General features: G+C 42.0%; 1 protein-coding gene across 1 annotated transcript in view; it reads right to left on the reverse strand.

Annotated features, from left to right (window-relative positions):
• Window positions 1-24,366, reverse strand: part of GRAP2 (GRB2 related adaptor protein 2) — a 40,135-nt gene that overhangs the window by 10,230 nt on the left and 5,539 nt on the right. The window contains exons 2-3 of the mRNA XM_059472527.1: window positions 4,680-4,782; window positions 1,530-1,621 (exon numbers count right to left, since the gene is read on the reverse strand). Of these exons, the coding sequence (XP_059328510.1) occupies window positions 1,530-1,621; window positions 4,680-4,757 (170 nt within the window). The 5' untranslated portion in view covers window positions 4,758-4,782. The remainder of the gene's footprint in view (window positions 1-1,529; window positions 1,622-4,679; window positions 4,783-24,366) is intronic.

The following is a 24,366-nucleotide window of genomic DNA, read 5'->3' on the forward strand; positions in this document are numbered from 1 at the left end:
ATATGTCCACTCATAGCTTATAAGATTTACAATCTGCAGTCTTTGACTTCTCCTAATACATAATTGCCTGTATTGCATTAAAATGAAGGACTGTTAAGTTCCTAATGTCTGTCATTTCTGCTTTGGAGTTCCCTATTATCATCACAGTTTACCTATGTATCATTAGCAAAGAAAAATCAGAAACCCTTGATAAACAATCTCAATGATTACTTAATCACAAAAAAGACGGGCAAAAACAATCCATCAAAAATAGGAGGCAACTTTCTTTCCTACGTCTAGTTCTGTCATCTGGGCTGAACTGCTTCAAACTGCAGACCTGACACTTAGAAAAGTGTCAAAGTGGAAATATTTCTTCACAGCTCTTGCACAGAGAAAACAACATGAGAAAAATGTGTGTGAAAAAAGAAGCTGCCAGTGCTCCTGAGTGATGGCACAGCCCTGTGAAAGAGTGAACAAGAACAACTGACTGGAAGATCTCATCCCCCTGAGGCCCAAAAGTACAAGCCCTTATTTGCACAGCAAAGGAATAATGTCCTTCAGCTCAGCCAAGCAGGTTGGCTTATGTCCAAAAAGGCCACTAAGTGCCACCTCCAAAGGGGACAGAGGCACTTATTTGTAACCTCAAAATCCCTGTGTGCTCCCAGTCTGACTGCTCAGGGCAGCAGTGCGTTACAGCCACAAGCACTGGGCTTGGTGCATGCTCTGCTTGCTCACCCCTGAAATGCTGCAGCACTTGTGAAAAAAAGAGAACAATGAGAGGTGCTTCTGGGAGCTTTTCTGCTAACTGAAAGGCTGTAAGAATCCCATGCACTGTCATATTTATGGCATAGGGTTGGAGAGCACATTTAACATGCATTCCAACACACATCAGTCCTCTCTGAAAGTGCAGCTCCATCTCCTCAGCGGGAAGAGAGAAATGCAGGTATGCCTGTCCCCTGACAGATCTGTTTGTGTGTGTGAGAGAGACCAGGGCGGCTCGGCTGGTCTTGTCAACTCTGCCGATCCAGAGTACCACCAGCTGTCACAGCATTGCACTGACCTCTAGTGCACCGACAGAAACTCACAGGCACTTCGGGGGGCAGGAATGCGGCGGCAGGGTGGGAAAAGGGAGTCAGTGTCCTTAAGAGCCGAAGGGGAGGAAATTTTTTTATGATTCGTTTTCAGAAAGATCTCTTGCTCTTCCTTTCGTGCTTAGCCTCTGTCTCTGCTCCCAAGACTTCACATCATGACTATTCTCCCTCTCTCTGAGGACATCTAAATGCAATTCCTGCCACATCCCAGGGTCCCTCTGCGCAGCAACAAAGGAGTCACTTGGGACTGACAGCGATCATCAGATCCATTTAGCTCTGAAAGAGCAGAGGATGCTTTGGGGTAGAAATACTCTGTGCTGGCAGAACCGTGTGTAGCATTATGGCAATCACTGCCAGCCCCAAAGTGCAGGATGTTGTGCCCAGCACTTCCCCTGTCCTCTCCTCTGTGCTCTCGGTGGAAATGTGCCATAGTGGTGACACCATTTCAGTCACACTTACGGGGGAACATGGAAATCAATGAAGTTCTTAGGAACGTAGCCCTCGTGACTTCTGAGCTCAGCCTTGTACCACTCTTCCTGGGAGCTCAAAATCTGCAATGGAGAAATGGATGGAATAAATGCATCTCCTGAGACAGGCAAAAGCAACCAAGATTCAGGAAGAAACCTAGAATGCCTTGTAAGAATAAAATAAAATTGTACGTGTTCTCTGCTCCCCACCCATGGTGCAACAAGGTTAGTGGCTGATGACCACTTCAGAGCAAGCAAGCAATAAAAAAGCCCAAGCAGAATTAGAGAGATGGCTTGTTAACTTTACCCCTTTGTCTGACTGCCTGTCTGTGTATCTCTGATGCCTGTGAAATGGAGAAAATTCAGCTTTGAAAGACTTAGTAGGGGTTTAATTTATTCTCTGTGCTGCCTTTTGTAGCTGGTACTGTAGCATCTCAGATTCACAAGGGAAGAAGAAAATATCTGTGAAAACTCCTCTGACATATGGGTATGGAGGGATATGCAGCTGTGTCTGTGTGTGTTATGGCGGCACAGATGTTACCATGTGCTCTCACCCGTCATGGCACAAGAGATTCTTTAGTGGGTTAAGTCATCAGCTGCCCTGAGCTTTGCCAAGGTAGATAAAGAAGGAGGCAAAAAGTGTTTTCAAGACACTATGATACTTAGGAGATTGTAAGATAGCTAGGATAGCTGGAAGTGAGTCCACATCACACACTGGAGCAGCTTCAAGTGTGCTCACATTAATGTTAACTGTAATGGTCCTTAGAAGCATCACTGCTGACCAGGGAGGGCCCAAATTCATGACAGCCTGGCTGATGGCCCAAGATACAGCTCTAAGCTGGAGGAGAGAGGACAGGAATACAAACACAGTGGGATTTTACTGCAGATGTTGTGGTCTTTGCTGTTTGACATTCCAGCTCCTGGGACAGGATTCTGCTGTATGAAATAGACCATGTTCCTGCTCTTTCTGGTTTTGGAGAGGAACCTAAAAGCATGAGCCATGACAGTTTTAAAAGGAAAAAGCCAGTGGAAATGACTTAATTTAAAATCTATTGTTAACAGTAATAATACTTACTTTGTGAGCCAGTCTCATGGTTTTGGGAGCCTAAGGCACATTTTAACTGCTTTGTATTGCCAACAGGATGTTACTGTCTCTGGAGCAAATTCTTCATTGCCTTCCCTGCCACGTAGGCAGGATTCAGAATAGTTAAGGAATAGAAAGCTGTGGAATTCCCTACTTGTATAGTCACTGCTGTCCTCATGCCTGGGTGCTGGGTTGAGGATCTTTTTTCACTGCTGTGGCCAAACACAGGGGATGATGGCTACTTCCTGCTCATGCCTGGGCCCTGCTCTGTTGGAAGTGAGGTTTCCAGAACGACCCACCAGCTGTTTGCCACTGCAGAGCTGGCAGGTTTCTCTCAGTGTGTCATCCTCTCAGAGAAGGATGTAGGGGGGGGTAAGAGGGTGGATTTCCTCCTGTCACTACTGGTTGAGGGCCTCCTGTTTCCTGTTTTGTAATCTCTACATCAATATTTCACCTTATCTCCTTCATATATCAGCAGGTTGTTGCAGGCAGCATGAGGGGGCTCATGATGGGGTAGGAATGTGTGTGTGCCTATGCCAGAACAGAGTTGTTACTCAGGCTGATTTACTGCTACTACGACTTGGTGGCTAAGGTGGTGTTTTGTTTACCCCAATGACATTGAAACAAGAAGGAGTTTGATTTTTCTGGTAGTGAATTCTCTCTGACAACCAATAATAATAAAACTGGAGTGTAGTGTTGACACTTTTTATCAGAGGATTCCAGCATACTTTGAAAGTAGTTCTGACTTATAATGATTTTACAAGAAGGGGAGCTGAGGAACAGAAGGAAAAGTGATCTGGCCAACACCATCACCCCAGCAGGGACTTGATGGAAGTCTCCTGAGAAAAAAGGCATCAGTAAGGGTCATGTGATAGTAGGGACTGAGTGGGGAAGAATAAGAGTGTTCATCTGTGCTGAAGAGACGCAGTGATTTCTCTAGAACCTTCTCACAGCTCTTTGGAAAGATTTGGTACTAATGAGCTCTGGATGCTATCAACTTTGTTGAAGTGCCAAGAATTAAAAGGCCAATAAAATAACAAATGGTGGTGATGGAAGAGGCAAAGCTGAGACTCAATATCTGATTATTAGCTGGAATATCTGTGACTGCACAGAGGAGTAGCAAAGGCTCCTTGCCAAACAGGGTTGCACATCCTATGGTTGTACATCATCCCTTTGGACAGTAAAGGAGCTAAGGCCTTAGGGAGGAGTAATACTCAGGCCTTTTCAATGGAAACAGAACATCTAGGGCTGAGAAGTGGATACATAATTAGGGTGAAACTTCAAGTGGCTTCATCTGTGGGACTTTGGTAACGTTAACAAGAACTTTCTATCATAACACATACAAATCAACTTCAAAGAGACTTCCAGAAGCTCTGTATTGTGGATGACCAACTCTACTTCTGCCATTGCCCCACTGTGAAATTCCTGCAAGGGTGTATATAATGTTATTAGACCAGGACCTCTTAAACTATTCCACTATGTGTGTAAGAGTCTGTCTCGTGGAATTCTCCTCTTCTATTTGCAATTGCCTAAGATCCCTGCAGCATCTAACAATAATTACTTACAGTAAAAAGTTAGATATAAATTCTAGAATGGATGAGAGTTATCTTTTAAACAGTTCAACAGCTGGAAATAAGGAAGACAGCAATCCTTCTGGACAGAACTGATCCTGCCTGTGTTTAGACATAATCAGCATAATGTAGTCACTGTGGATGGTTTACCTGGTTAATGAAAACAGACAGGACCCTCAAAATCTGTCACCAAAGATCTTGATCTGTGCCCCAACAAAGGTACATACCCTTCCCTGCTGACTACCAGAGGACTGCAGGGCAACTAAATCCACAGTTCACGGACATAAAATCAAGAAAAATGGACACAGACTCAAGTAACCTCAGAATTGTTGTCCTATTGCAAACCCTATGGGAGAGGAGTATCCTGCATTTGTATCCTAGTTTATAGATGTGCCTCCATCTGTTTGGTCAAGGCAAAGGGAAGCACAAGAAAGAACTGGAAGCGGTCTCAGAAAAGCTGCTTAGTCAAGCTGGGGACTGTACTTACCTTCAACATATCCCCAGCCTGGAAGCTCAACTCGTCTTCTCCAGAAGCAGTGAAATCAAACTTGGCAATGGCTTCCATGCTGTGTCTTGGGGGCAGAGCAGAGCTGGAAGAGGTGATGTCAGATACTTGTCAGCACCTATGAGCTACTGGGATTGTGGAGCCCAGCCTCTGGAAAGCTGACAGGCAGTGCTTTGGAGAAGCACTCACCACCTACGGGCAGCCATTAGTTACTAGACATGCAAAGACATTAGCAGGTAGAAGAGAGAGCATGGCTGAGCTGTAATTAGCTGAAGTCAGAAGTACAAATAACCAAGAGTGGATGCTTATTCTGACAGATCTCTTTCTCTAGAGCAACCTCATGGGAGAAACATGTACAGACCAACTCTGTCACAGCTTCCAATAAAGCAAGTGACTCTGTCCTGCAATAGAAAAATGCATTTGTCTCCTGCAATGACTTACTCTTTGCCTCAAGAGTGAGTCACATTGCTGACAAAACAAACAGGGCTGCAATAAATATATATACTTTTTCTTGGATACGGGCCACAATATGGAAGGTTGAAAGAGTCTTTTCTTTGTGATGGTTTAACATGGGTGACCACAACTTTCAGGTAGGAAAACACTGTTTGCAGAAAGGCTGCATTCCCTATTTTGAAGCTGGCAGAGAGTTAGCCTATCTCAGTGTTGGTAACCCAAGAGCCCAAAACATATCAGACAGCCTGCAAACCAAAGCCTGCTTTTCAGCACCAGAGCAGTGTGGCAGGGGAAGTGGCAAGATGGGCTTTGCTCCTTCACCACTTCCTGCCCATGTAACTCGGATGTACCCCAGCAGGACCATTTTTATAATCAAGAGTTACCAATTTCCCATGGCTGGGTCATGTACCCCACAGCCCAGTGGCGAGGCTGCCAGTGACAAGCCAAGAAATAGCCAGGCAGTGCCACCTTAAGCAACTGCACTGCTGGCAGATGCACTTGCAGCACAGCTTCTGAAGACCATCAGACAGCTGCGATATAGAAGTAATTTTTATAATTTTTAAGCTAGGTTTGTCTGGAAACAAAGATCTTGAAGCTACAGGTTCCACTGCATAATCTCAATTCTCACAACAGTCTATATGGCTTGAGAGGAAGTGCCAGCTTGCCTGATCCAAAAACATTCTTAACCAGAAAGCTCTAGAAAGACACTGTAGAAACAAATTAACAACCCTAATTAGGGTTAGATATTTCTTATTGATTAGAACTGACACAAGATCCCCAAAATATAAAGTGTTGATACTGAGCAAGCTCCAGAATTTTGCCACTTCAAAATCAAAAGGCTGCTGTAGCCTTCCTTCTCAGCAATACATGCTGTAATGTTCCTCCTGTGACACACAACCCAGGGATTTAACTATATGTGTAACCAGGATCCAGGGCCCTGCTCTGATACAGCTCAACTTAAACTGCTGAGAAGGAGCTGGAGAAAGCCTGCAGGGCAAAAGCTCTAGGACTGCATCAGCATCAGCCCAGGGATTCCAGAGGAAAACCACCAACATGGGAAGATATGAAATCTCAGAGGAAAAACGAAACCATAGTTTAGTTGTGATAGTCAGTCTAGCTGAGTACCTGCCATGAATCATTTGGGTCACTGAGTTGAGCTGTCAGTGCCATCAGTCCTGACCTAGCTGGTGGCAGATGGCAACCATGGAGGGTGACTCTTCATTTCTGATTGATACCTGCAAAGAATCTTTGGCTGCCTTTACACAGGTGAGGAGTATGCTAACGTGTAGCCTAATATTTCATTGAATCCTACCTGGGTTCTGTGTGTGTTAACTGTATACAGCAGTTATTTATTGGCTAAATTGTCTATTTCCTGCTTGCAGAGTCCCTTTGCACTTGACTAAAGATCCCTGAATAAAGTGATTCACAAGAGGGGCCATAACATCACTGGATATTAGTTCTGATATTTGTTACAATCACTTCTAACAAAAAAAAAACCCTGATTATATGCTTCCTAGTGGACTCTGTTAGCACTCTCTTTTTTGCTGCTTATAGGTAGGAATTTATATCCAGGTGACTGATGAGAGCTATGAAGCACCAAGGCAAATTTTTTGGCAGTCCACAGAGAGCTCTGCTTATTCAGCATGGATCTGTTCTAGAGCAATTGGGGTTGCTTCAGTGCCAGGGCCTCCCAGGTAGGTCTGGGTACACAGCTCAGCTGAGATCTGCCCTGTGCCTGCTATTCCAACCTGCTGCCTTGGGCTTCCAACACACAGCAGTGCTGAACCCCGACACCCTAAGGCACATGGGTGCTTTATTCTCAGGCTTCAGCTTTCCCCCTGTTCCAAACACTTTCATCTCCTATTCTCCCTGTTGACCTACTAATGCTCTTTAATTCTTACTTCTGATACCTTTTGCAGATTAGGGTCACCCTCTGTCTTATTCTTATTCCAAGACATTGGTGTTACCCTGCAGGTGCAGCTCGGGCCTGATCTGAGAACTGTCCTCTATTCCTGCATAGATATTTTAGGACCTTCAGCCTGTAACCCTCAACAGGCAGTGTCAGCCCGTTGTGTGCTAACAGAGCAGAGGGGTATTAAACTGGAGGGGAATTAACCCTTAAGGGAACTGGCTAAACAATTCTACTCTTTCATGGAAGACAATTGAAGAAAAAGACAAAAGGAAAATTACTTTAGTAAGAGTTGTTTTTCGGTGTTTTATCTTGCAGTGGTGGCTGCTGCAGAGAGATCAGAGCCAACAGTGCAGGTGGATCCTGGAACTCCTAAGTGCAGACCATTAATCCCAGCTTGAGGAAAAGAACACACTTAAAAACAATTTAAATGCAAACTATTTAAATACAAATCCTGTCTTTGATCATATCCCTTAGATACAGAAGTAGTAGTGGGGGTTCCCTCTACAGGGGCAAGAGAGTAGGAAAACTTTAATTTTTTCAATAACCCAAATGTTAAAGGTGCTATTGGAATGTGGCCCCCTCTGAAGGAGAAGAGTTTGTGAAACAGTTAAAATCCTTCCTCTCACTTCCCTTCCAATTTCAGCAATCCCAGCCTCAGGGAGAGACCAGGAGAGAGATACCTCTTCAAACAATCTAACACATGGATTAAATATGCCTTTCATTGCCAGTGGCTGGATTTAGAAGTGGCTCAAACAGCATCCACAGTGTTGGCTGTGTAGATAAATCAGCAATGCAGTAATGCTCTGGCCTTAAGCTCTTCCTCCACCAGCTACTAAAGCAACACTAGCCAATAATCCTGTCTTTGAACTCCAGCCTACCACTTTTCAGCACCTGAACTTCAAACCAGTTCTGTTTTTCTGATCCTGTTCCTCCCTCCATGTGTAACTTGAGAATCCCCCCACTCCACATGGGGCAGTGCTGGGCCCTCATGAGAACTCCCCTGCCTGGAGCCCATTCTTTCCCTCTCTGCATGCCTGTGACTCCCAGCACCACCCCACAACACAGACAGACAGGAAATTCTTCACTGTTATCATAACTTCCATTTCTCAAGCACTTTTTATCCCAAATTCTGCTTTTAACTGCGTGGTGCAACTCCTTTACCCTTTTGATCGCCAAGGACGGTTTTAGACTGTGCATAATGTTCTCTGTGAAAATGACCTTTGTAGAGAGTTTAGCATGAAAGATATGCAATGTTCAAAGAGGGATTTTTCAGTTCCAACCGTGAGCTGACCAGCGCCTTTCATTTTGTGCTGGCTTTCTGCATGCAGGTGAATTTTCTCTGTGGTTCACCTTTGTAACAGGGTGGATTCAAGAGGCATAAGGCTACAGCAGTTCTGTGGGGCTGGTGCAACAGAAGGTCCACAAAATGAAAAGTGAAAAGCAGCATGGCTTTCACAGCACAAGGTAGGCATTTTCGTTTGGCGGAATGCCATTCCCTGAGCAAGAACATCAGTGTCTCTGTTGATGGAAAGTGCCAAGGCCTAAAACATGTCAGCAAGCAATACAGCCTGACAGAGGAGTCCCAGAGAGTTTAACACCGTTACCCTACACCATGTTGGTTCCAAATTCAGCAGTAACAATGCCAGGGAAGGTCACCACCTATGAAGAGTTCATCACTTGGGGACTGCCCAGCCTCAGCCTTTCCCAATTTCACCTACTTACATCAGAAAGAGAGCAAAATTACAACAATGCATTCACTTAAAGGAACCATATGCAAAAAGTTTCTATTTGTATGCCTGTAGCATAAAAAACTGCACACATCTCCATTCTGAAGCTTCATCCAGTGAGGTTTTGCACCAAGATATAAACACGAGCTGCCATGTCTTTGTTCGGCTCTGCAAGAGCAACGTGCTGGACTGATGAACAACCGGGGACAGGATTCAAGCCTGAGCATCTGCACAGGAACTCCACATGACATTTCAGCAGAAACAATGGAGAAGGGACCTGCAATCTAAAAGAGCTGTTGCAGATAACAGCTTTGTTTTCACCAGCTAAGCCACATACAAATGGCATGGGAATATTTAGCTCCAAAAACACAAACCTCTTGCTACTGAGTTAACGGTGCAGCTTCACTGACTGTCAGTGATAAGAGAGTAAAATTTATAAGGGAGAACAAGTCACTAAAACACTCAGAAATGATGCATTTAAGTCTTGGCTATTCTGCCACACAGAACAAGGCACAGCATTTTGGCTGAGCCTATGTGCAAACAAAATAAGCCTCCTAGGAACTGGATTCAGAGAACAAACAAACTTTCAGGACTCTATAACCAACAGCAGTTGGTAAGAAATGCCCCAAACAAGGATGGGGCTTAATTTCCCTAGGGAACCCAGGTCTTCTGTGCTCCTTCCCATCGAGTCAGAGTAGAGTTGTGCAGCAACATGGGAAGCTGCTGCAACAACAGGCTCAGAGAGAGGAGCACCTGATACAGTACCAGGTATGATATCACAGCATGAAACTGCGACAGTATAAAATCCCAAATCTTTGCTGTGCTGGAAGGGTTGGTGTGGGGGGACTGGGGTGGTGGGGAAACACCTCCTTCTGTTTGCCTCCCTCAGATGTGGCAGAGGCATTTGTCCTGCACAAGAAAGCTGATAAACAAGACGGCCTTGGGATCCCCCGCTCTGCCCCTACTGCGCAGTCCTTCACCTTTCCTTCCAAGCCTTGCTCCCTTTACCTGGTGCCAGGCGCTCCCCTGGGTCCCGGAGCCGTGGCCAGCCCGTCCCTCGCCGCGCTCCCCTCCCTGGCTCCTAGCAGCGGCTGCGGGGCCACAGAGGCCCGGCCCAGAGCCTGAGCCCCGGCCCCTCCCTCAGCGCCATGTCACACACCGGCACCGGCCCACGTGCCAGGGGACAGCGACAGCCCGGGGTGGCCGTGGGGACACAGGACACAGCCGTGCCTGGCATGGGACAGAGCCGGCATGGGCAGTTGCCAGTCCTTCATGGCAGAAATATTTGGTACCCCGCATATTTAAAATGGTGGTGCCGGTTCAAAAGGAGCTGCCCCTGGCTGCTGCTCCAGCCCAGGGCGGTTTAACAGATGAAGAAAGGAGGGTCCCTCAAAAAGTGCAAGTTCTACCCAAATAAGGAGAACAGAAATGAGCACAGATCTGCTAAGTTAACTGAGAAACCGTAAGTCTGTTGAAAAGCATATCTTGAGGAACAAGTAGCTAAAGACATAAAAACATGCAATAAAATAATTTTCAAAGACAACAGAAACAGGAAGCCTGCCAGAGTGTGTCTGTAGGGCTGACAGATGATTGAAATGTAAAAAGAATGCTCAAAGAAGATAAGGATGAAGCGCAAAAGCTAAATGAATTTTCTGCATCCATGCATCTCCCATAGGGATAGAAGGAGGTCCCCACACTGGAGTTTTCTTTGCAGAGGAAAGCCAGGAGAGCTATTTCAAGATGAAGAACTGGAATAAAAGGTTTTAGGAAAAACCAGTAAATGAATAAGGGTAAATCGAAGGATTTGATATTTTAGAAATGTTGACTGAAATTCAAACTGAACATGAAATTGTGAAGGATGAGCAATCAAACTGTGGTTTACAATGCCAGACTTAACTAAGCTGTGGTACTAGGAAAAAGCAGCAAACGCAATGCCAGTGTTTGAGATGTGTTTTTAGGGGATGCAAGGTGTTGGTGTGACTTCTGTGTGCCTGAAAAGGATTGAAAGATTAATGATGAAATGAATTACTGGCCCTAAGAGAGAAACAACATACTAATTCCTCCTCGCACAGCTTTTGTAGAAGGAAGTCATATGGCACAAATCTGAGTTCTCTGAAAGAGCTGATGAAAATGTGGATATAGGTGATCACTTGATATAAAATTTGCATTTCCACATAATTTTTGATAAAGTCTCTTACCAAAGAGTCTTTAAAAAGCCTCCTAAGTTCTCAAAGAATAGGAGGGAAGGTCCTATAGATGATTAACAACTGATTAAAAGTTATGAAACAATTTGAATGTGCTATTCAAAAGATTAATAAATGATCTGGAAAACATGAAGTGACAAAACTTACTGATGAGAAAAATCCAGGGTAATACAAATTAAAGCTGATCACAAAGCCTTGCAGATGGTTTTAAAAATATTGTTGAAGTGCAAGATGAATCTCAGTGCTGATCACTACAAAAGCAATGGACATGGGACAAAACAAACCTAACTTACATGAACACAGCAATGAGATTAAATTAGCAATTACCACTCGGGAAAGACACCTTTGAGATGCTCTTTGAGTTCTATCAAAGGGTCAGCTGAGTGGAAGTCAAAAAGGCAGATTAGGAAGCATCTGGAAAGTGACCAAAACAAACCAGAAGGCAACATGAGTCCACTGTACAAATCCCTGGGGCACCTTCTTGAATATTTGTCACTTGAACACAGCATCTGGTTCTCATCTCTCCATCTCAAACAGAGACAGTAGCATTAGAAATAGCAGATAGAAATCAACTAAAGATGACAAAGGGAATGAGAAGTTTCTGGACAAGGAAGGACCAAATCAAAGACTGGGATCTTTCACCCTTAAAAAAAGGTGTCAGAGGGATAAATGCAAAACAACATCGGAAATAATGGCAATCATAGACAAGGTAAACAGAAAGCTTTATCCATAATTTCCCATAACATAAGCACTAGGAGTTCATTCCAAGAGTGTCAGAATCTGGGAGGCCATAGGGAAAGAGACTGTGACATTTCTCACTCTCCTTCCCCAAGCAGCTGTTGCTGGGTGCAGCATCATGGGTTGTGAGTAACTTTTACCTGACCCAATTAATCCTTAGGAGCTGTGGCTCTTCACCAAAAACCACCACAACGTGCTAGTCCAAGAGGACTGGTCCAGCAGCTGGCTGGTAGGTGGTAGTCCCCACACACACAGAGCCTTCTGGGGAGGTAGTAATCTGGAATGTCTGTGAGTGTGAAAATTATGAAGCACTCAGACCAGTCAGGGATAGACATAATGATAACTCCCTCTGAATGGGATAATCTTGAATATATAAAAAATATACAGGTTCATCAGGCAGGGGGCTAAAGGAAGAGTACAGCAGTGAACTCTTGCCATGTTGTGAAAAGTGTGGCTATCAGTACATGAGAAATATATATTTCTGTACAGGAAGGTGGGACACCAGTTCTCATGGTCTTCTTAGGTTTAAGCTCTGTGCTTTTTCGTGGTGTGTGAATGGCATGACAGATTGCATTACGTTACACACTGGAACGACCTAATTTCTCTATTTTCTACCATGATGTGATCTAATGGGCCCCCCAGCAAGAACGCTGCTGGTGACTTGTCACTCATGCTTTCTGCCTGACAATGTCACAAAACACTGCATGGATTCCTGTTATGTATCCAGAACTATTGCATTATAAGATTAAATCTATTAAATGTCAAGGCATAAGAGATGTGGCTTTCTAGACTATAAACAAAACACTCAATACTGGCAAGCTCCCAACACTGAGAAAGGATAGGAAATAGGATAGAATGGGGAATAACTCTCCTTTCTTTCTTCTCCATTTCTATATATTCCTCCTCTGTCGCATTTATGGTAACACATTAACCTCTTCACCTTGCAGAATACATCCATCACAACTATGCTGAGAAATATGAAGAAATATCCAGATACTTCAGCCATAAGTAATGGAAACAAACCTAATGAGAAGGACATCAGACTCCATCCAGCCGTGTTTTAGCCAATCTCTATTAGAAAACTGGGTTAAACCCAGCCCAGGCAGACTGGTTATTCCACAGCTACTTGCTGCCGACTTCTTTGTCATTATCTGCTACTGACACAATCCAGACAGGATGGTCAAACCATAGCTATTATACAGTCTGAGAAGACCTGGATTTAAAAAGCTTAATGCAGAAAAACTTACACCTGCTTTTGCACTTAGGTGAGTGACCCAAAACAGATGTGTCTGCAAACATGTCTGAAAACTGCCTAAGAACACACTGTCTCACAAAAATCTTAGTGATTTCTTGCTGGCCTGAAATTTTCAAGAGAAGAATCTTTTTCCAAGACATTTTATTCACTTTAGTTTCTAAAGTGAAGCTTTAGTATCACTTTAGTTTCATCTGGGAAGCATGTGGGCAGCCAGAAAGAAAACCAAAGGGAAAAGAAAAAGCAAAGAAAAAGGAAAAAAGGTAATTTCCAACAAAACATATTCATCAAATAGTTTGTCTACTCTGAATTGAGTTGATAATACTCAAAGAATTAAGTGGCCAGGTTTTGTTACCCTCAAGATAAACTGCTTCCCCCTCCAGAAAGTAACACCATCAACAAGGGAAACACAAGTCAAAGTGTGGAAACAAGGGAGATTTCAATTGTTGTAAGTAATTGTAAGTGATAACCCAGCATCTGTGGAATTGGGAGCATCAGGACTGTAAATCCACATAAAGCTGAACGTTATGAATGGAAGCTGTCTAGTCGTTCCCAGCCTCCCATCTATTCCTGTTCCCACATTCAGATATGCTGCACTCAGAGCAATTCATCCTCTCCCAGCTTTGCTCTCTGCAAACAGCTGGTCGGGCTGTCCACAGTGACAGGTCATTAGCAGGCAGTTATTTTTTCCTGGACTGAGTGCACAGAAGTGGCAGTGCTATAAAAGCTTCCCTGCAGAGCTCCATGAACTGATCTGGGAAGAGCTCTTTCCCAATTTGCTGTGCTTCCTGTTAGCAAAAATTGTCTTGAAAGCTCTGTGTCTTGTTGCTCACCTGCAACAGTCCTCTTTGATCACTTCCCAGGATTTTCAAAAAACTCAGTCATCAGCATCAGTTGCAAAGCTGATCTTGTCACCATCACCCTCACAAACAACATTCAGTTTAGCTGATGTGCCTACAGCCTACTGTGCCTTCGCAAGTGGTACAATTATTTCAATTAAAGGTGTGAAGCCAATTCTTTTACAGGAATAAGCTTTACCCTTATGTAAGAGTACTGCTCTAATTCTGTGGTTGTGTATCCACCAAGAGAGGATACAACTTCACTGCCTGGTCCCATCCATTTATTGCAAGGAGATGTGGTTTTAATCCTGAACATCAGTGTTAATTTGCTGCTTAATTAATACAACATTTCCCATCATTCTGCGAATTGATCTCCAAAGATACCCCCTAGTATTTCCGCTGAGGAGCATCTCTGCACTTCTGAGAGATTTTTCTTTGGAAGTTTATGGCTAAGATCCTCTACTTTCCTATTCTAAAGAAGTACTGGCAAACTTGTTGATATTTAATATTTTCATTAAATCCTTTCAAACCTGCCAACTTTTTGTTCTACGTCCCCTACTCCATAATTCCTGCTACTGAATTATTAGTGTCTCTCTAGCAGCTTCTTTATTCTAAGCAGTCAGGTTCTCTGCCTCCTGCATTTGTACAGTGATTACACCGAGCCAGTCTTGTGACATACCAAGATTATAATTTCGACAGCAATTACAAGACCACGAGACCTGAACTGTCACAGAGCCGACTGGAGTACCAGAGGAGGAAGGAGTAGATTACAGCAGAGAAAGGGAAGTTTGACTTATTTTTTTCCATTACCAAATAATTTTTCTGGATTTCCACAGATTTTCTTTAACTGCTGCACTGCTGCCCAAGAGCCCAGACAGGAAGAGCTGCCTTACAGCTCCTGTGTTGCCAGCTGCACTGAGCACACACAGCCAAAGCAAGCCTGCTGTGTTCTATAGTGTTCCATGTCAGAGTTTCCAGTCTGGGCCCATGAACTGGGTTTCAAGGATTGGTTGTTGGGACCAAAGAAGATCCAGCTCACTGTCAAGGAGGTCTCTGTTCACCACATAGAAATTTGTACTATTCACTTGGAAATCTAGATAAAACTGCAGGCCCAAAGAAGGCTGGAGACCACAAAACAAGACAAACAGAATACGTTCGTCATAACAGCACATTTTCCAAGCCTGTTCTACATTTATCTCATCTAAGAGCAAAAAAGGGCCCAGTTACTCAGGGCAAAAGACCATAGATCCTGTAGCCTGACCTCTGCTCTGTAGCCTTCTATCAGCAGGACTAGTTTCTGATCTTCCTTACCATAGAGGGAGGTCTAAGAAAACTTTCTTCTCCTTTCTGGTCTCTTGGGAGCCAAAACTTTCTTCTCTTTGCTGGTCTCTTTCAGAGACTCTTAAATGTTAATCAGTTGATCTCCATCATCATCTGTGAACTATACTAAAGTTACAACAGCAGCAAATTTGGCACATCTCACTATATAATACTAATTATATATTAGTGTTCTAACAGTGTTCTAATCTTAAACTGCAGAAGCACTGCTGCTGATCAAAAAAAAGAACTTCTTCCCAGCCTTTACAATTTATTACCATCCCTTCTGGACACTAACAAGTATCAAAGTAAGTCCTAGAATTGGGACATAGTTTCAATGGTACTCTGTGCATCCTCAAAAATAAACATGACAAGAACACAGGACTCAGAGGTCTCAGCTATTACAATGATGGCTAATTTTGAAATAGCACTTAAAATTTGAGCTACAGGTAAGCTAAGCAGGGGATATCAAGCCGAATCAATGTGGGTTGCATGAGCTGCTGATTTTCTTCTTTGCTGCATGTAAAGACAGCAGATGGAGAAAAGAAGGGAGAGAAAGAAAAAGAGGTTCTTCTTCAGTGATTTGAATCCAGTGCTGGAGTGTTCAACAAAACACTCCTTTCCAGGATTTAAATTTTCCTTTGATGAGCACCTTTTGACTCAGTGGGATTTGCAAAGCTTCCATTTGAAGCTAGAGAAGAGTAATCTCACTCTTTCTTTCTTCCCCCTCCCTGCACTACACTCCTTTAATCATGATTAATATATCTAAACATGCCTGATTAAGGCAGACAGATGATGGGCCACTAATCTGAACTGATCAGGGCTCTGGAGTTGCCAAAGTGAACCTGCTGTCTCTCTATCAGACAGAGCAATAAGGGGTCGGTAATGCAGCCCCATTAACTGCTTCCTACAGAATGAATTTTCCCTGACTGCTCCTTGAGAGCAGACACTTGAGGAATGCTGCCTGATGGGAAGTTGCTTTGAATCTTTTAGCACAACTGTTGAGCAGCTCCTTCTCAAGCCCTCCAGACAAACAACTAAAGCATGAAAAATGTAGCCACTTCCTTCTATGCTACTTTCTTTTAAATCTCCTCATACCTTATCTTGCTAACTGCCTCTCAATTTTTCTCATCTTTTCTTGGTAAACTTCAGCACTGACTGATATACGGTGCACTGCAAGTGTGTGGTTATCAGAAAACCCACCCTCTTCAGAAAAACCAACCCTGTTCCCACCAACCCTTCTCCCACTGTGCTTGTGTGTAAGCAAGGGATCCACTTCTGTGTACAGGTGGAGCTTGCACTTAATGAATTCATAAAATTCAGGGTTGCAACAGACCACTGTGATCAATACACCATATCAATATACCAATGAACTGCCTGTGTGCAGCATATTTGCTCTAATGTTGAGGGTTCATTGAAGGATAAATGGATATAGGGCAGAAAAAGAGCAAAATGCACACCTCTGAATTTGTTCAGGTATCTATGCACATGTACATACACCTGCTTTTATGTGGCTGCAGCCCTTTTAAATCTTCATCCTCTGAGATCTACTTCCAGTAAAAGACTGCAGTCAAGAGGGATCAAGTGGGCATCAGGCCATGCCTGGGCTCTGTGAAATCCTGTGACTACTTATCCTAAAACTGGTCTTTGGTATAATTTCAAGTGCCTTCAAAGCTTCTCTGAATCACACAAGCTGTGACCAGCTCTGGGGAATTCTGCTGGCTGCAAGTCAGACGGAGAATTATATTTCTCAAATCGATCATAGAAGAGACTGGGATGAAGAGTGATGATGTATTTCACACATTTATGCTATCAGGGAGGACTTTTCAAAAGTCACTTCCAAAGCAAAAGAGTAAAAACAGAAACAAGAATCTGACACTATGAGATCTGATTAAAAACAACCAACCAACAGGCAACAAAACCCACCTACAATTAGATACAGATATTCCAAGGTGCTTTCCTTGTATTTGGGTTTCAAAATATGGGAAATAATACTCAAGATTTAATTATTTCTAACTGTGACTGTCAGAGAGAGAGTTCCAGAAAACATAGTTTCCAGCATGCTGATCTGTAAATCTGAGCTCTTGCCCTGTAACTAAGAGCTGAGGAATTCTGGTCTTCATGCAGGTCTGCATATGAATACACGCTGAATGTGCACATGAATGTTAAATTCCCTTTGTCCAGGACCAATCAAGAACTTTGCAATGTGAAATGGAAATCTAGGGAAAAAACTGTAAATATTTGTGCTAAAATAGGAGCAAGTTCACCTTATGTCATTGGCTCATTTCCACAGCATTTATGAAACTCCTTTTTTCTATGTGAAAGATGGAAGATGCAAAAGATATAATGCCTTTATTTCTGGGCATAGCACAGCCTACAGAATTCATTCCATTAAGGGATTAATCCAATCTAGTAAAAATATTTTTTAATCTTATATTGGACTCTGTATTGGAACAATACATTTGAGTAGGATATGGGAACAAATTGCTATGAAAATCTGCTAGTATATACAGCTGGGTACAAAATATGTGTTTCCAATAACCTATTGCATGTTTCTTTGATAAGACCAGCTGATAAAAAATTGTGCAAAATGGGAAGAAGAGCAAGATCAGTGATTAAACTGCGGGGTTTTGGTTTTTGTTTTTTTTTTTTTTTCCCCTCGTGTGTGTGTATGTGTAAGATTAGTCCTGCCATCACAGATAACTGTGCAAAATCTGGAACTCTTGTACTAAAATTAAATAGTGTGATTCTGTTGCAACAGATATGATTTGCACAAAAGTAAAACTACAGTTAGGTCAGTAAGAAAAAGTAAAGTTTCTTTGTCCTTTTAAACATTAACCCATTTTTGAACAAAATACAAAATTTCATCTGACTGCAAAAATTGTGGAGTGAAATTTGCTTTGCCTCTTTTGCTTTGTATATTTTTTTCTCTCCTCTTGTGCTTTTATGAAATAATGAAATACTAGAGTTTCGATCAACATACATTTAGTTATGACATTGTAAACACAAACATGGGGAACCTAACTGCTTGGTTTTCATGGTCCTCTTATCCTGGACATGTTGCACATAATTGCAGCTCAGCCACCTTTGTTCTGAGAAGAACTGACAAACTGATACACATACAAAGCCTCTCATTTAGGTAAGGACAGAGAAACAGAAATGCTGCTGGTGGAATCTGCGTTGTGGTATAACGAGCACAGTTGTGATATCTTCACTGCATAATGGCCCCACTTGCAAATTTACCTTTGGAGCTTCTTTGTTGTCTTAACTATATTTTTTCTGCTTAATGGGTCTTCACAGCTCAACTTCCATTTAAACACAGAACCTCTTTTACAAGGTGTGAGTGCTAACCTTTCTATAAATTAAAGTCAGGCCATTTGCATCTGCATTAGGGAATGATTCTAAAAGGGTTTTAAAAGAAATCAATTACAATAATTCATACATATAAAGATGCAACTGCAATAGTCAATCCAACTTTTCTTCTCATTATAAGATGTGTGAATGCCAGCTTGTTACTATTCCTGGGGTTTCTCTGCACAGTGATTGTACCATTTTAAGTAGAAGTGTGGAACATATTTCATGTTTGTCAATACATTTTTTAGTTCACTTGGATTATTATACCTTTGAAATTAAAGTGCAGCGGCAGTTTCTGAATGATTTAACATGTAGACATATTTTACCCTGAATTAGGTGCAACTAATTGTTGTTTATCTTAATGCAAAACTAAATGATATCAGATTGGAATGGGTTCTTATTATCTGGAATAAAAATGGGTCATACCACAATGTAAGAATATTGGTTACTGAACTAACATTTAGGCTAAAACTTAATTAAGCACAAAAAGTTCTTTATAGGAAGATCAAGTGTGACATCCTACATTTCCCCTTCCCACAGCACACTGTCATGGCAAGGAGGTTCATTGGAACCTCTCTGCATACCCTTGTACCTCCTGCAAAAATAAACGTGGTCCCAGTCCTTTAGTGAGCAAGTAATCAATTGCTGCTCTGCAGCAGGGAGCCACACAGCCTTCAGACTACTCAATAGACTGCATGTGGCAAAGAGGGAACACTGTGCAAAGGGTGTGAATGAGTCATTCGACATTTCAGGTTGACTGAAGTCATTCTGCTACATTTATTTCCAATCTTGATGTGCTATCCACATTTGCATATTAAGCAGGATGGGAAGAAAGATTTAAATTTTTTGTTACAACACATGCATGGAACACAGCAGACTGCACGTGTGTGAGAATGAGAGATTACATGCATGCTTGGGTGAACACAGCACCATGTGAAGGGCCTCTTCTACCTTCATACAGGAGCAGGCATTCTACTTGCAAGCCTGAACACATCTCAGCAAAAATTATGCTTGAGACTGTGCTATCTCTAGGGAGCTGAATATAAAGGAAAGATGTTCATTGGCAGTATGCCTGAAGAGAGGAAGGGAGGTCCCATGAGCATACTTCAGGTGATGTGTGTTTTGTTTTCTTTGGCAAATACAAATCGGAACGAGCTGGTCTGTGTACACTTGAAGGGTAGGTGTGTGAGCTGCGTGCATGTGGGTGACAAGGAGCACCCAAGAGCATGAGCAGGTGTCAGCAGAAACTGGAATTTATACATCTGTCAAGCATCATTAGCAGTAAACCACCTACTTAAAGATTTCCATGGAAGGAATACGTGGCAGCCTCTCAAAGTATTCCAGTGCAGATGCCCCCCCACTATTCTGCAAGTTATTGATAGCACATTCAATTAACCTTGGGGACAGAATACAGAATGGACATTGTCTCTCTCAGTTTCAGTCATTTTTGCTCAGTGACACAGTTTGCATACAAACCACTGAGGAGCAGTAGTTAAATCTCCAAGTAAAAGTGCTTTAATGAAAATAAAAGTGCACATTCCTGATGCTTGGATTCATATTAAGCCCTGTAAGCTTCATTATCTGAAAGCCTAAACGTTGGGCCAAGTCATTGCAGATTATGTCCCATTAAGTAGCGAGTGCAATTCTAGTTCAAAAAGTTTAGAGAAAATGTACTCTTAGATTTGTTTGGCTGGCAATCGCAGGCATATTATAGCAATTCCAATTTACCCACTGTGTTTGTATTGGCTTTGTACAGAAGATAAAATGGAATGAGATGAAAATCCAATTTTTATTAGTAAGTCCACTTCAAGGCACACTTCTTGAGGAAAAGGTCTAGCAACTACTGGAACTTGTGATGCAATTAGGGGAGACTCCACACCAAAGACCTTTGTAAAACCCATGAGGGTCTTGAGCAGCAGTGGGACCTCCAGATGTGCTGAGGATATCATAGTTTAGGTGATCTGGGCAGAGGCACAACATGGTCTACAACAGCTACAAGGCAGTTCACAGATCCCCTGAGAACTGGCTTTGGTCCTACCAGCTCCCTTAAGCTTAAGAGTACGATTATTTTACCTTGATTTTGTTCTAAGACTGAGAAACAAATGTGTACGTATTTCAAGAAGCCAGGTGTTACATTCAACATCACATTATGGTCTATGAGGGGAGGAAAATAAGTTATTTCTTCCACAACACAATAAAACATCATGCGCAGTTGTTCCTACAAGACATGCTCCACAACACACTCTGCTGATATCAGTGCTGTCATCTAAGGATCATCTCATGAGGAAGAGTTGGGAAAAAAAAATAAAATAAAAATCAGGGAATTGATATCTTATTTGTTGAACTCTCTTGGAGTACTGTTGGACTACTTATTTTGCTACATCTTTTCTCCTTAGCCTTTCACTGTCTTTCCTACCCACATGGCGAATCACTTGAAGCAAATGGCATTTTTCCATATGGTGCTCCATAACAAAAATCAGTGGGTCAGAGCTGTCTATAGAATCCTACAGTTAGTAGATTAAAAGGGATTTGTGGCAATCCTGCAGTTCAAGCCCCTGCCCACAGCAGGGTTAATTTTGAAATCACACAAAATGAGAATGTAACCTCATCTTTCTATAGTGACTACTCTAATGAAACACAAGTCATTCAGGCAATGATATAAATCATACACATGTCTAGATTAAAGACATATGGAAATCATTTAGGTAGAAGACCTGCATTAAATTATTTGAGATTTCCTTTCAATATGCATTCATAAGATGGTACTGACTGCAGTGCTAGACTCCAATTATAAAGCACATATTATCTAAACACACACTAAAATGAGGCTATCATTACAATTGCTGTTTCCTGAACTCTGTGTGCTGAAGACCCTTATTACATAGTTTCAAAAATCTGATTCTTTCCTGAGATGGAACTCAGGAAACAATGCAGAAGAGGAAAGAAGGGGAAAATTCTAAACTGGAAAAAACAGTTCTTTAACTCGGCACAGTGGAAAACACTACATGTCATGTACCTCATACAGCATTTGAGAAGGTGTTCCTGTTCTAAATACTTAGAAAGTCTGCAGAAGAAGGTTTTGAGAGCCAGAAACTGTAGGAACTGTGCAGCTCTTGTCCTTCAAGATGCATTTTGATCATGGCAAGGCTTTTCTCACAGGCTGTGCAGTGAGAAAACTGGCAGTGGCAGGAATTACTCGTCATGAGACTTAAACAAGGCCCGTGCACTGCTACATGGAGATTTAACCAAGCAAAACAGGGATTAATGTGATTACTTCCATGATGAATGAGATGAATTTTTTCCAAATTGAAAACATCTAACAACTTTATCAGCACGGCAATTCTGCTTCCATACAAAAAAAAAATCAAAACCCTGTTATGCCCACCGGACTTCCATTTTCTGCTCTGCTTTCTATCAGTTGCTTGTATCTACTTCACTTGCATTCAGATTTAAGGACTACAATGTTCAGATTCATTACTACCGCATATCTTGCTATATTTGATTACAGTAGGCTGCCTCTTTTGCCTTGATAGATAAGCCTTGTCTTTTAGTTTAGCTGTACAAAAACGATTATACTTTATAAAGTGATCATCTTTGTAAAAAAAGCTAATCCACTCATCCACACAGCATTTACTGAATTTTGGACTACTGTTTTCTTGTTTGCTCTGTCTGATGGTAGTTGGACTTTGCTCATCTCTGCAGCTTAGAAAGGAAAGCGGTGGATGTTCAGCCCTTCTGAAGTTTGAGTCAGTGAAGCATCCAAGATTGCAGAGCAGAAGATGATGCATTCAAAACCACTTCCTAAAAATATCATGCCAGTATTTACATTGAAAAGGAGAATAACATTTCAAAAGAACATTCTGCTCAAAAGTTAAAAACCATTTCAAGCAAAAAAGTTAAACATACAAACAAAACTGCTCAAAACAGCAGTAATTCATTAGGAAAATAACCGCTGCTCATTCCAAGAGATTCCCAATGCATTTCACAAATAATGAGTTATATTCAGACTCATTTTGTGTATCTGGTGTCCTGACAGACTGCATTGGGGTGGGGATGCAGCAGTACCAGACACAGACCACATTGCTGTATAGCTTCTCCCTGGTGTGTTTGAAAGAATTACACCGGTTCCATTGCCTTTGCTTGCTAAAACTACCCAGCACTTTAATGAAGAAGCCCTATTATGAGCTCTGATGTTATTTCCTGCAGCCTTACTGAAAATAACACTTCTCTGGACATGCCTGGTATTGGTTAGCTGAACTGGTAAGTCTGAATGTCAAAATATGATGACTGTGTCCTTTGACCCCAGCTTTACTCTGGAGGACACCTCTAGTTTGGTGGCTGCTTTCCCTGACTCTGTTTATCCCTTCACCTAACAATAAAATCCATCCTCCAGTGCTTTTCAGCAGTGCACAGCAGGTTAAGAGCAGAAGCAACAACTTCCCAATTAAAATTGAAATGTCAGATATGCAGAAGGCAAACTGTAATCAAACTGACCTGCCTGGGTTATCAGGGCAAGATGCCTTTAGGCTTATGCAATTAACTGAAGGATAATTGATGACCACAGGCAATCAACCTACAGATGCAGGTCTCATGTGCAAGAAATGTGCTCAGGCACATCATTCTGTATTGACTCAGAGAAAAGAGCTTGACTCTGTTTGAGTCAAGTACCTCCTAAAGCACTGAGGTTTTCCTTAGAAATCTCCCCAAAATTACCAGCTGAAATCCCAAAGTACTTAAAAGACTCAAAGCAGTGGCTATAAGTGTGGTACCATTCCCTGTGTCTCTGTATGGTGTGCAAGGAATGGTAAAATCTCTTTAGCTGGTGGTGGAGGTGAAAGGATCCTTCAGTTGATGACTTATTACAGTGAGACAAAATAAAAGCAGATGTAGGGAGCTTTAAGGCACTACTAAAGAAAAAGAAATCAAGTCAGAAAAAGGAATTTTTTTTCCTGAAGTACTGAAACAACTATCCTGGGATACCACTTCATCTTTCCTCCCTTCTATTTTCACTCTTCCCTTACCCCTCTCTTTAGAAAGGGCTTGCTGAGACTGGGTTTTTTTCTGCTATGACTGCCTGCATCTCAAGAACTGAAGTGTTTAGTTGGTTTTCTGTTTTCTTTTTTACATCAGGACAACCATTGATCATTAAATTGCCAATGAAATTATTACTGAGCTGGTACGGGTACACCTCCAAGGAAGCTTTTTGCATTGGCCACAGCTAGCTACAATGCCATGAAATCATCTGTGCCTTTCCTTCCCTGAGATTCCATATGGGGCAATACACCTGGAGTAAACCACTTGACTATTAAACACTGCTTATTTTTTGCAATCAAGGTATAATTTCTCAGAGTACAGAGTCTCCAACGTCCACGGTGTCTGAAAGTCAGTTGAAGCTTTTCTGTAAGAAAACTAATTAATAATAAAACTAAGGATGCTTAAACAACTGACCCTCAAAAGCCCTGGAGATATAAGAAAGTATTTTTAAACCCATTTCACAGTTGCAGTTATTAATGAATGATTAATTTCTACAGACATCATCTTGTGCTTGCTTCAACCTTGTTTGCTCCAGTGACTTCAACAGTCAAGGGAAACAGTCAGAATAATGTTGAAAACTAGTTAGAAAATAAAAATAAATTAATTAGTATGTACTATGGAGGTACTAGTTATGTCTGTGTACCTTCAGCTGACCTGAGCTTTGAACTTAAAGTACAGATTCAGTGTACACAGCATACATTAAGAATTACAGCATTAACTGTATGGGCACATAATGAATTTCCTGAGACGTTACACGTAAATCTAATAATTAATTTACTAAGTAAAATTATTCTTAAATATGGGTTCTTTAAAAAACTTGACACTCTGGGTTTGATCTT

This window comes from Ammospiza nelsoni, chromosome 5, assembly GCF_027579445.1.
Source record: "Ammospiza nelsoni isolate bAmmNel1 chromosome 5, bAmmNel1.pri, whole genome shotgun sequence".
Classification (NCBI taxonomy): Eukaryota; Metazoa; Chordata; class Aves; order Passeriformes; family Passerellidae; genus Ammospiza; species Ammospiza nelsoni.